Source organism: Mobula birostris, chromosome X, assembly GCF_030028105.1.
Source record: "Mobula birostris isolate sMobBir1 chromosome X, sMobBir1.hap1, whole genome shotgun sequence".
Taxonomy (NCBI): domain Eukaryota; kingdom Metazoa; phylum Chordata; class Chondrichthyes; order Myliobatiformes; family Myliobatidae; genus Mobula; species Mobula birostris.
The window spans coordinates 80,866,715-80,879,970 of NC_092402.1; the positions used below are offsets into that span (position 1 = coordinate 80,866,715).

The 13,256-nt window shown below is 43.2% G+C and overlaps 1 protein-coding gene across 2 annotated transcripts in view; it reads right to left on the reverse strand.

Moving 5' to 3' along the window:
- Window positions 1-234: 234 nt before the first annotated feature.
- LOC140191463 (integrin alpha-8-like) overlaps window positions 235-13,256 on the reverse strand; it is a 168,530-nt gene continuing 155,508 nt past the window's right edge. For both annotated transcript variants that reach the window (XM_072248899.1, XM_072248900.1), the window contains 2 exons: window positions 8,808-8,930; window positions 235-1,564 (listed from right to left, as the gene is read on the reverse strand). In XM_072248899.1, coding sequence (XP_072105000.1) covers window positions 1,511-1,564; window positions 8,808-8,930 — 177 coding nt within the window. In that variant the 3' untranslated portion in view covers window positions 235-1,510. The remainder of the gene's footprint in view (window positions 1,565-8,807; window positions 8,931-13,256) is intronic.

Sequence of the window (13,256 nt, forward strand, 5' to 3'; positions counted from 1 at the left end):
ATCTTGGTTGGCATTGACCAGTTGGCCAGAAGGGTCTTTTTCTGTGCTTTATGTCTCTAAATTGCATTCTATAGTTAGAATAGTTTAAAATCACTTTGACGTATCTCAAGATAAACAACTGCATAACCTTCCTTGCTTTGGTCCAGTATTATTGATGTTAATAACACAGTGTTAATGACACTAACCATTGTGTGAGTAAAGTTAATGTGACAACTCGAATCTTAATTTCAGCAAAATTTTATTTTTCAACCATACAAGTCAGATAATTGTTGCAACCCCTAGGAACTGGAGAAATAGAACTGCTAACACAAATTATCACTTCCAACTTCAGGAGAAATTTAAAACCAAAATTCCACATTTGTTGAGACACTATTTATTTACAGTCATGGCAGTTATTTTGTTATATTTATTAAGAATAATTAGAGCAATAACCACCCCCCCCCCCCCCCAGCCTTTCACTACTGTTCATTGATCCTTTGGACATCATTATCCTTCCTTTTTAATTTGTAGCTATTGAGAAAGAAATTGAAAGAAAATTATTTGGTGGGGTGGGGGGAAAGGTACAGGGAAGCTTAAAAGAAATAAGCAGAATTAATACGGGACTTGTCCACTTAGCTTAGTTTTGCCCTGTGCAATATCTTTAATCATTGAAACATTTAAAAAACTCACAAACCAAAGTGAAGAGGAAACTGACTCTCTACAATTTTAAAACACACATACAAATGGATCTCAAACTGGCAGATTCTGATTTGTATAACTGGAAAAATACTGACAGTAGAATATAGCCCATAGAAATGAGGTTCAAAATACCCATGGTAAATATGCATGCGATAGCATAGTTGCTCCTTGAGATACTAAGATAGGGCTTTGCCTGTTACTAGAAGACTGCAGGTGCCTTACTGGAGAAGGGACTAGTGGAGTACAATGACTGAAAGAGATGCAAGAATGAAGGGGATTTGAGAAGGGTAAAGGGGTAATTGGAGTTGATAATCACTATAACAGTCAGAGGAGGAGGATGAACCATGAAGGGCTGGATATGATTTCCCCGTTTTGTGTGGGTTAGAGTATGAGGTGCAATATAGGAAATAAAAAGCAAGAACAAACTACACCTGTGCCTGTCTCGGAACAAAAGATAGTGGTTAGTTCAGATTATTTGAGCTTGTTCTGGGTAAGTAATTATCTATGTTTAGAAAATTGTCTTAACTGTGACTCAGTATTTTTAATTAAGACATCTGCAAGGTCAGTAATTACTTTAATATACTTTTAGAAATCACATTCTGGTTTCTGCTGGGGATCTAGCCTAATGGAGGTACTCATGAGATCCACTTGGCTGCCCAGTGCACTATTTTCTGATTGTTGGTGTTAATGAAGTAACTGATGGTGAAGGGAATTGACACCATTAGCACGAAGGTGAAAATGTATCTGACGGAATTTCATTGGGCTTTGATGAGACCACAGTTTTTTTTCAGATTGCAAAAGATGGGAAACGGGTGTTGTTATTGGTTAGATGTCACAGGAGTTCCTCATTTTCGGTTGGTGGCAGTTTCCTTTTGAAAAATCCACACTGTAACAAAGAAAGAGAAGAATGTTAGGGATTGGAAAATGTGTTAAACATCTCCTCCCATTCAGTGTCAGGGGTATCAAGTGCTGCAGTTTTGCCCAGTTCCAGACCTATCTGTCATCTTCTCTTTCATTTCAGAGCTAATGTGTTGCCTGTCACACACAAAAAATACTTTGGGCAAAGATGAGTTCAATATACTTTAATTAAACTTGAGACATGGCACAGCTGCTTTTTAACTGAATTGTCCACATGTTCTCTTGAAGATGGCGCTAGCACCTGGTTTAAGATGGCACTGGTGTATCTCAGTGACTTCTGGCTGATGTCTAACGAAACAAGGAAAACAACTAAATAGTTTGTTAATCATTCTTTTTCTGGTAAACTATCTTCATAAACAATAGACTGACATCACTTTGGACTTGGAGGCAATTTGATGAGGCAGAACCAAGGGGAGGTGAGGGAGTGGGCCTGTAGCCAAGAGTGAGGAAGACCCGAGGTTGGATCACTGGGCTGAATTGGAAAGGTTGGGTACAGGCCAAATTGAAGTGGTGGGGTCCAGGCACCAGAGTGTATCGAAGCAATTGATCCCAATGTTTGGACGATGATTCAGACACTGGGCCAAATTGAAAAAGTCAGGGTGGTGGGGCCTGAGGTGAGGGACGGGCCAGTTCAGCTTGCTGCTCTGCAAGGTTTTCTTGGCTCTGCGCTGAGCTGAGGGTCTGTGGATTTCAGTTCAAAATGCTATTTGCTTGCATGATTTGTTTGTTTCTCTCTCTGCACATTGGGTGTTTGATGATCTTTTTAAATGGGGTCTTTTGAGTTTCTTTGTTTTGTAGCTGCCTATAAGGAGACAAACCTCAAGATTGTATAATGTATACATACTTTGATAGTAAATGTACTTTAAACTTTGTTTTCAACTTTTCATCACTAGAATACCATTGGTCCATTAAATTTTGGGGATTTTACCAAATATTTCCACACTGGAAATTTATCATGAGCAAATTCCCTTCACCTTTCCTGAAGTCTGGTTCTCTTTTTCTTGAATCTTCACTAGACAACATGCAATAATTATTATCCTCACCACCATGGTAATACGTCGTGATAGACTGGCGTCCTATCCGGGGGGGGGGAGTCTCGTACTCTCAGTCGCTTCACGCCACGGAAACCGGCATAAGCACCAGCCTGACGGGCCACAAGGCTCCCGACAGACTTTAACTTTAACACCAAGATAATGAACTGAATGTTTTTTTTAAAAGAAGCCACTCCTAATTTCATCCCTAATAAGAGTTTTGGAAATAAAAAAGACTCACATTCTTCAATGTACAAATAATCTAACCCATCTCTCCTGTGACCAAGCAATAGTGAGAATTATTCCCAAAGTTTCAATAATTGATTTTACACAACACCAATTTGCCCTGATATTCATGGACAGTCTTATATTAAGTCTTAAAAACAGAAAATGTGGGAAACATTCAGCAAGCCAGACAGTGTCTGTGGAAAGAAAAACAGAGCTAATGTTTCTGCCAGAGAATTTTAAAAAAAATCAGAATTGGAAATGAAGATAAAAGGGCAATTTTAAATTGTAGAGGATGATGAAAAGGATGGCCAGCGCAAAAGGAATATCTGTGATGGGGTGAGACTAGATCATGTGGGGAAGTGGCAAGAAGATTGTGATTTGTGCTTATTTTGTTTGTGTTGCATTGCTAATGGCATGACTGTGATATTCCTAGTAGATCAGGGCTGTACTAATAGTAAAAATAAGACCCTAAACCACAGATGGATGGCTTACAACAGGCATTAGCTGCTCTTAGCAGCATAAGAAAAACAAAGAAGCATAATCATCCCCTGAATGCCCCACTTACCAAGTCTTACCCTCTTACCAATATTCTTTTTAACCTATCCATCCCAACCAACACTGCTGTTGTAATGTGAGCATTATTAAAAGTAAGTTAATACTAATTAGGATAATGGGGGGGGGGGGGGTTACTTCTGTTCTTTTTACTTCTGGTGTGTTTTGTATATAGTGTTCCTGCCATGCTGTACGGGTTGTGAAAGCCTCTGTATATAAATAACGGTTTTGACGTTCGAGATAAAGTTGTTTCTTTGGCCATGAAGTTGTTGAGTGTGCCTTTTCAAAGTAGAAGTTACCACATATTTTTGGTGATGAGGTAACCTGGTTTTGTGGATGTGTCGGCACGTTTCGAATGGGAACAGCAGCGCCGATAAGGGGCCTCGCGTTCAGGTGGCTACGTTGGGGACTATCAGTGAATTTGTGGAGTTAACAGAGGACTGACCGGAGTATGAGGAAAGGTTGGGACACTTTTTCTGTGCTAATGGAATTACTGAGGAGGCTAAGAAGCGCTCTATTCTCCTGAGTGTGTGTGTGGGGCAAAGACTTACAAGCTGATAGGAATTTAGCCACACCGCGGAAACCAGGGGACATTCCATATGATGAACTGGTCAAGTTCGTGGGGAACCACTGCAATCCGAAACCTTCTGTGACAGTCCAACGGTGTAAGTTTCACAGCCGTTTCAGGAAGCCAGGTCAGTCTGTGGCCAATTTTGTGGCCGAGCTTCGGCAACTGTCAGAGCATTGTGATTTCGGAGCGGTGTTGGAAGACATGCTCCGTGATAGATTGGTATGCGGCATTAATAATGACGACATACAACATTGCCCACCGCTGACTTTCAAGAAAGCTTTAGAGATTGCCCAAGGCATAGAGATAGCTGCTAATAATGTCAAAGGTATCCAGAAAAGACATGGGGGAGGGGGGGTCACAGTCAGCGGCGGTGCACCAAGTCAGGAGGGAGAATGGTAAACAGGCAAAGCGGGTGGAATGTTTCCAGTGTGCAGGGACACACTATGCAAATGATTGCAAATTCAAAGACACTGTCAGCCATGCTTGTAGCAAAAAGGGACATTTAGCTAAAAAGTGCAGAAGTTCAAAGGGTAAAGTTAAGCCTGGGCAGGGGAAAGCTCAACAGGCTCAGGCAGCCACACACCATCTAGAAGAAGCAGATGAAGAGGCAGCGTGTGCCTACAACATGTTTGGAGTGGAAACAGATGAGGAACCGCCTGAACCATATTATGCCACAGTCACTGTCAGGGGAAAGGACATTAAGTTTGAGATTGATTCAGGGGCTACTGCATTGGTCATTAGTGAGGAGACCTACAGGAGGACATGGGGGTCCAACCTGCCTCCCATTAGACCGTCAAAGCTCAAACTTAGGACCTATACGGGGCAGCCCATACCTCATTTAGGGGTGTTATATGTGGACATTTCAGCCAGGGGTCAGAAGGCTGAAACCAGGCTGGTGATAGCTAAGGGCAGAGGGCCCAGTCTCTTGGGTCACAATTGGTTTCGCAAAATCTGGCTAAACTGGCATGAAATGAAGTATGTACACACGATGGAGGACATTCTGCAGCGGTACAGTGATGTTTTCAGGGACGAGCTGGGCACACTGAAGGGTGTGACAGTGAAACTCCATGTTGACCCTGAGGCTACACCACGTTTTTTTAAGCCCAGGTCAGTGCCCTATGCCATGAAAGGCAAAGTTGAGGAGGAGCTGGAACGTTTACAGAGGCTGGGCATTATTGAGCCTGTCCAGCTTTCAAGGTGGGCGGCTTCCATTGTTCCAGTTTTGAAGGCAGACAGGACGGTGAGGATATGTGGGGATTATAAGCTTACGGTGAATCAGGTCTCTAGGCTAGAGGAGTACCTGTTGCCATGGGTGGATGACCTGTTTGTGACCCTGTCAGGGGGTAAACTGTTCACAAAGCTGGACATGAGCCACGCCTACCAACAGCTGCTGCTCGACGAGGATTCAAAGGAGTACGTCACAATTAATACGCACAAGGGATTATTCAAGTACAATCGCCTGGTGTTTGGAGTGGCGTCCACCCCTGCCATTTTCTAAAGGACAATGGATGCTTTGCTGCAGGAGATTCTGCTCGTAGCAGTGTACCTTGATGATATTTTGATCACAGGGGCTAAGGAGGTGGAGCACCTGGCTAACTTAGAACAGGTGCTGAAGAGGCTCTCAGACGCAGGGCTGTGATTGAAATGCGGAAAATGTGTGTTCCTGGCATCGAGTGTGACTTACCTGGGACACAAGATCACAGCTGAGGGGCTTTGCCCTGTGGAGGACAAAGTGAGAGCCATTAAGGAGGCCCCAAGCCCTAAGACAGTCACGGAACTCAGATCATTTTTGGGCATGGTGAATTATTATGGCAAGTTTCTTCCTGACCTCTCAAGGGCTTTGACCCCACTGTATAAGCTGCTTCACAATGACACTAAGTGGCAGTGGGCTGAAGAGCAGGAGAAAGCTTTCAAGGAAGTGAAAGAACTCCTCCACTCAGCGAAGCTGCTTGTTCACTATGACCCAGACAGGGAGATCACCCTGGCATGCGATACCTCACCCTATGGAGTCGGGGCAATTCTCTCACATGTAATGGAGGACTGTTCAGAGAAGCCTATTGGTTTTGCTTCTTGTACCCTGACAGCTGCTGAGAAGGGATATTCACAGCTAGACAAAGAAGTTCTGGCCATTGTTTTTGCGGTCATACGCTTTTATCAGTACCTTTATGGACACGTATTTACAATTTATACGGACCATAAACCACTGATGAGCCTGTTCAGTGAGACTCGATGCATCCCACCGCTAGCCTCAGCCAGGATACAGCGTTGGGCTCTTACATTGTCAGCCTACCAGTACACTATAGCGTACAGAGCGGGTGGGATAATGCAAACACCGATGCACTGAGTCAACTACCTTTACCTGAGACACCTGTTGCTACATATGTGCTTCCAGAGACTGTGATTTCATTGGAGAGGCTGTCAGAGACACCCGTAAAGGCAACCCAGATCAAGCAGTGGACAGAGAGGGACCCAGTCCTGTCCCAGGTCAAGACTTTTCTTTTACAAGGTTGGCCCAGAGTCGTGGAAGGAGAGGAACTGAGGCCTTATGCCAAATGCAAGACAGAACTCAGTCTGCAGGATGACTGCATTATCTGGGGGATGAGGATCATTGTGCCTCCCCCTGGCCATTCACAGATAGTGGAAGAAATTCATGAGACTTATCCAGGGGTGTCTCGAATGAAAAGCCTTGCAAGATCCTACGTTTGGTGGCCAAGAATGGATCAGGATCTGGAGAACAAGGTAAAATCATGCACGCAATGTCAGACTAATTAGAATATATCACCACCAGCTCCTTTGCACACATGGGAGTGGCCAGACCACCCCCCCCCGGTCTAGGCTACATTTGGACTTTGCTGGCCCTTTTATGGGGCAGATGTTTCTTGTAATGGTAGATGCGCATTCTAAATGGATCGAAGCTCACATCATGAGCAACATTAGGTTCACCAGATTGATTCCTGGGATGGCAGGACTTTCATATGATGAAAGACTGGCTGAACTAGGCTTATACTCGTTGGAATTTAGAAGATTGAGGGGGGATCTGATTGAAACGTATAAAATCCTAAAGGGATTGGACAGGCTAGATGCAGGAAGATTGTCCCCGATGTTGGGGAAGTCCAGAACAAGGGGTCACAGTTTGAGGATAAAGGGGAAGTCTTTTAGGACCGAGATTAGGAAAAACTTCTTCACACAGAGGGTGGTGAATCTGTGGAATTCTCTGCCACAGGAAACAGTTGAGGTCAGTTCATTGGCTATATTTAAGAGGGAGTTAGATATGGCCCTTGTGGCTAAAGGGATCAGGGGGTATGGAGGGAAGGCTGGTACAGGGTTCTGAGTTGGATGATCAGCCATGATCATACTGAATGGCGGTGCAGGCTCGAAGGGCCTACTCCTGCACCTATTTTCTATGTTTCTATGTAACATCATAGCCCCCTCAACCATAGACAAACTCAGGCAAGTGTTTGCAGTCCACGGGTTGCCTGACACTCTGGTTACTGATAATGGCCTGATGTTCACTAGTGAGCTGTTCAGTGAATTCGTGCAGCAGAATAGCATTCATCACATTGGCTGAGTGGGCTGTTCAGACAGTGAAGGAAGGCCTGAAGCGGATGACAGGGAACTCTCTTAGCATTCGGCTTTCACGTTTCCTGTTTAAATACCGCCTCACGCCACAGACTACCATGGGGCGTAGGCCCAAGTCAAGATTGGACCTGCTGCGCCCGGACATGAAGGCAAAAGTGGAGAGAAAGCAGGAAAAGCAGAAGGAGGGACATGATCAACATGTGCGAGAGAGACAGTTAAAACCGGATGACAATGTCTATATGAGAAACAATCAGCAATGGCTGCCTGGGGTTATTCTTAAGCAGAGTGGTCCCGTCTCCTATGTTGTTAAGCTGGCTGATGGGCGTGTTTTCCGCAGACATCAGGACCATGTGCGCCTGCGTCATGATACCGGCTCAGAGGCAGACTGCTCCATGGAGTTTCCATTTGTGAGTCAGACTACGGTGGAAGCATGTCCACCAGTGACTTTGCCAGAGGGCGAGAGGCTGGCAGAGGGGTCGGGGTCCCCTGAGGAGGATGGATATTCTCACGCAGACACACAGACCCCTCTCATGCCCCCAACACCAGATCCACCCAAAACACCCTCACCAGCGGTGCCTGCTGTGTCACCGGGGGTAGTGCGCAGATCACAGCGCACTCGTAAACCTCCTGACAGACTGAATCTTTGACGGGACAGTTTTTTTTTTGTTGTTGTTAGATTGAATGTTGAATCTGTCATGTTTTCCAGATGTTTTGGATTGATAAACTGTTGCTGAGATACTAGTATAAGTTTTCAGGGGTACGCAAGTTAATAACACCACTGTTTTTATTTCCTAGTTTTTACATTTGGGGAATGTTGGATTTTAAAGGGGGAGAAGTGTTGTAATGTGAGCATTATTAAAAGTAAGTTAATACTAATTAGGATAATGGGGGGGGAGGTGGTTTTACTTCCGGTGTGTTTTGTATATCGTGTTCCTGCCATGCCGCATGGGTTGTGAAAAGCCTCTGTATATAAATAACGGTTTTGATGTTTGAGATAAAGTTGTTTCTTTGGGCATGAAGTTGTCGAGTGTGCCTTTTCAAAGTGGAAGTTACCACAACTGCAACTTAAAGATTCCTTTTTTTTTAAATCTCAGTTTCCCAGTCCTGAACATTAACACTGTTTCTTTTTACAACAGGTTCTGCTGAGTTTTCCAGTAATTTCTGCTTTTTTTTAATGTCAGACTGCCAGCATCTGCAGGTGTTTTCACTTTAAATTCTGCTCATACACACTCATATGCACAGATAGATACCTTCCAAAGGATGAATGTCACCAGACCTACAAGTAGCAAGCCACCAATCACTGCAACAATAATACACCAGACTGGTACATTCCCAGCACCCTCGGGTTCACTCGATTCAATTATAGTTTCTACCTGCAAAAAAGAAGAATCAAACCATTATGATGGATGGCATTTGCGACACTTCAAGAAAAGTTAAAATTAATTGTCAGTGGGAAAATGCACTTTTCAACATGTAGGAGAATAGCAGAGTATGGATTTGTGCTCCTCCCAATGACTAAGTAATCAGATAACATCGATACATTATGAAAGATGGGACTGAAGTTGGCCTTCTTTGGATTGCTTCAATGTTGTTAGCTCAGTTCATGTGAACTCAACTAAATTAGCACCACAGATTGCAGAAATGATAAGCACACACTCAATTCCATGCAAAATGAGTACCTAGGATCTTTTATGCCAGAATTTTAAATAAGTCATGTTGAATGCTAAGACGTTACAATAAATGAGTCCTGCACTCCAGCCTAAATTAATCCACAAAGTGAACAGATGCTAATAGCATTTGTTTACATGGTTTTTAGGAAGCACCACAAATTAAGATGTTTTCTTTTCAGCACTGGGATATTAATTGAAAGCCTTCTCTCAATTTACTATAAAGCTGCATAACAACATAGCCAGCTAGTGGCATAGTGGCATCAGCGCCAGACTTCGGAGTGAAGGCTCCTGAGTTCAAATCCAGCTGGCTCCCTTGCAGGCTTTCCATCTGTGCTGGGTTGAGCATCGAGCTAGCAACTCGGCCTCGTAAAAATAAGAAAACCTGCTAAAAAATAATGCCGTCATGACAGCATCCCGATGACTCCACTCGGAGTTAAGGGCTTTCTTCTTCTTTCTTTCTGCATACCAACATAATGGTTTAGCATCACTTCTAACAAAAACACAGGGTGCTCACAGATGTTCAAACAAACACTTTGAAGCCACACCAGTTATATTTAAGAAAACTCTCGAATTTCTGAAAAATCATGTCAGATTTTATACTTGATTACTTGCCAGTGAATGTCAGAAGAAATTTAAGAGCAAGGAAGCACTTCTCAAAACTGTCACAAAGTTGATGTGGGGCTTCTTTTTCATACAATTACACTATGTGGATATCACTGTCATTCCAACCCTAACATCCTCTGAACTGAGGTAATAGTCATGAGTCAACTGTATTGACCAAGCTGGAGTCACATGTTGGTTAAGACAACAGATTTCTTTGCTTGTGGGACATTAGTGAAGTAATTTGGGTTTTTAAATGACGTTCTAGCACTGGGACTAAGTTTTGATTTAAAATTGCAAGATTATAAAAACATAGAAAACCTGAAGCACAATACAGGCCCTAGTCCCACAACGCTGTGCCGAACATGTCCTTGTCTTAGAGATTACCTAGGGTTACCCATAGCCCTCTATATTTCTAAGCTCCATGTCCCTATCCAGGAGTGTCTTAAAAGACCCTATCATATCTGACTCCATCACCGTCGTCGGCAGCCCATTCCACGTACTCATCACTCTCTGCGTAAGAAACTTGCCTGACATCTCCTCGGTACCTGCTTCCAAGCACCTTAAGACTGTGCCCTCTCGTGCTAGCCATTGCAGCCCTGGGAAAAAGACTCCGACTAACCACACGATCAATACCTCTCATCATCTTATACACCTCTATCAGGTCACCTCTATTCCTCTGTCACTCCAAGGAGAAAAGGCCAAGTTCACTCAAACTATTCTCATAAGGCATACTCCCCAATCCACACATCCTTGTAAATCTCCTCTACACCCTTTCTATAGTTTCCATATCCTTCCTGTAGGTGAGGTGACCAGAACTGAGCACAGTATTCCAAGTGGGGTCTGACCAGGGTCCTATATAGCTGTAACATTACCTCTCGGCTCCTGAATTCAATTCCACGATCGATGAAGGCCAATGCACCATACGCCTTCTTAACCACAGAGTCAACCATGCACTCGCTACTCTGAGTAAAAAACTTACCCCTGATATCTCCTCTGTACCTACTCCTCAGCACCTTAAACCTGTGTCCTCTTGTGCCAACCATTTCAGCTCTGGGAAAAAGCCTCTGACTATCCACACGATCAATGCCTCTCATCATCTTATACACCTCTAACAGGTCACCCCTCATCCTCTGTCGCTCCAAGGAGAAAAGGACGAGTTCACTCAACCTATTCTCATAAGGCATGCTCCCCAATCCAGATAACATCCTTGTAAGTCTTCTCTGCACCCTTTCTATGGCTTCCACATCCTTCCTGTAGTGAGGTGACCAGAACTGAGCACAGTACTCCAAGTGGGGTCTCACCAGGGTCCTATATAGCTGCAACATTACCTCTCAACTCCTAAATTCAATTTTTGATTTAAAAAATCTTGAGTTGGTATGGTGTGATTTGAACTTTGACTCAATAGTTTTCATTTCTGAGCAGATTACTTATTGCTCTAGGAAGAAGACATAAGCTATTAGCTAATATTGCAAAACGTGCAGGGGAGAATGTTGTGATAAGGATATTAGGGGTCTACAACTTGATGTGCACAGGTTGAGTGAGTGGGAGAACACTTGGCAAATAGAGTTTGATGTTTTAATGTGGAAAAGTGTGAGGTCATGCTCTTCAGTAAGATGACTCTAAAAGGAAGAATTATCTAAACAGAGAAAGATTGCAGATGAGCAAAGTACAGAAGGATCCAAATTTTATTATCACAACTCTACCAAAAAGTTAGCAAGCAGGTGTTGCGAATGGTTACTTTTTTTCTCCAGAAACATGGGAGCCCAGGAGAACAGGTATGCTTAGTTTTACTTTAGTGACACGGGCACATATGACATGGTGGCAACATAATGTATGTTACTTACATACTTCTTACATACAACTCATAATGATTTATGCAAACAATACTTAATCAAACAATATATTTACAATATTACTGAAATATTAAATACACAGCACTCCTTCCTGCTTAGCTATAAACTCCAACTCAATAGAGAATGAAACTCAACTCAAATATGTAATGTATTACTCTCTAGTCATCTATATATACACACACACACACACACACACACACACATTATGCAATATTATACAACTACTATCTGTGTTGTGTTTGGCTGTAATCAGGATGCTGTGGCATCCACAGCATAGAAAATTTTAAATTGTTCCATTCAGGCCTAAAGATTTAATCACTGTGGAGGATTTTTAATTGTTGTGGGATAATGTCTTTCCTGACAAGTGAGGGTCATTCTGCTCAGCAGGTGAGACTTGTGGCTGGCTGTGAAACAATCTCAGATTCTGGGACCTCCTCCGTGGTGGTTGCAGGAGTTGACTCTGGAACTGCAGGAAATGGTTCTGACAGCTCTGGACACCTTTCTTCTCTAACAATTGACTCTACTCTTCTCAACTGATTGACGTGTCATCTTCAGATGATATCAGATACAATTCTCCACTGTGTAGGAGAGTGTCCATTTCTGTCCTTATTCTTTCCAACTACCCACTTTTGATCACCTCTGTAGTCCCTCACCAGGACTGCTTGTCCAGGAGAAAAACATTGAACCTTCTTGTTTGAGGAGACCTTAATTTGTCCTGCATACTCCGTCTGAGGAGATCCAAGCGTGAATGCATGGGATGACAGATGAACAGCATAACTGGTGAATTGTCGGTTGTGGAGTGTGCTGCATTGCGATATGCAAGGGGGAAATTGGTGAGCTTCTGATTCAGTGTCAGTGTAGTGTGTGTTCTTTCAACTCTGAACAAACCTTTCCACCAAGCTATTTGTAGCTGGGTGGTATGGTGCAGATGTAATATCTTATTCCATTCACTTTCAGAAATGACTGAAATTCGCAGTTATTCTTGTAAATTTACAGGCCAGATCGAGGCGGGAAAGTCCAGCATTTCCAAGAGTCAGAACCTGTTATTTGAATGGAGGTTTAAGCGCTGGGCCAGATTGAAAAGGCCAGAGTGGCAAAGTTGGGGCTGGTTCAGATTGCTGCTCAAAGCGGCAGAACCCGACGTTCAGATGGAGAGTAAGCGCTGGGCCAGGAGAAGGTCGGGTTATATGGGACTGAGACGAGGTATGGGCCAGTTTCGATCGCAGATCCTTGACGTTTACTCAGCTCTGTTCTGAACTATGGAACTCTCTTTGCGGACTTCAGTTCAGAAATGTTATTTGCTTGCAGGTTACTGTTTGCATGTTTTTTTTTAATTGCACATTGAGTGTTTGACAGTCTTCTTTTTAATGAGTAGTTTTATTCTTTTTTTATAGGTTCCTTTTTATGGGCATGCACATTGGATGTTAGACAGTCTTCTTAATGTGTGTATATATATATATGTGAGATTTTGGGGGTTTCTTTGTTTTGTGGCTGCCTGTTAGGAGATGAATCTCAAGGTTGTATAATGTATACATACTTTGATAATAAATGTACTCTAAACTTTGAAACTGTT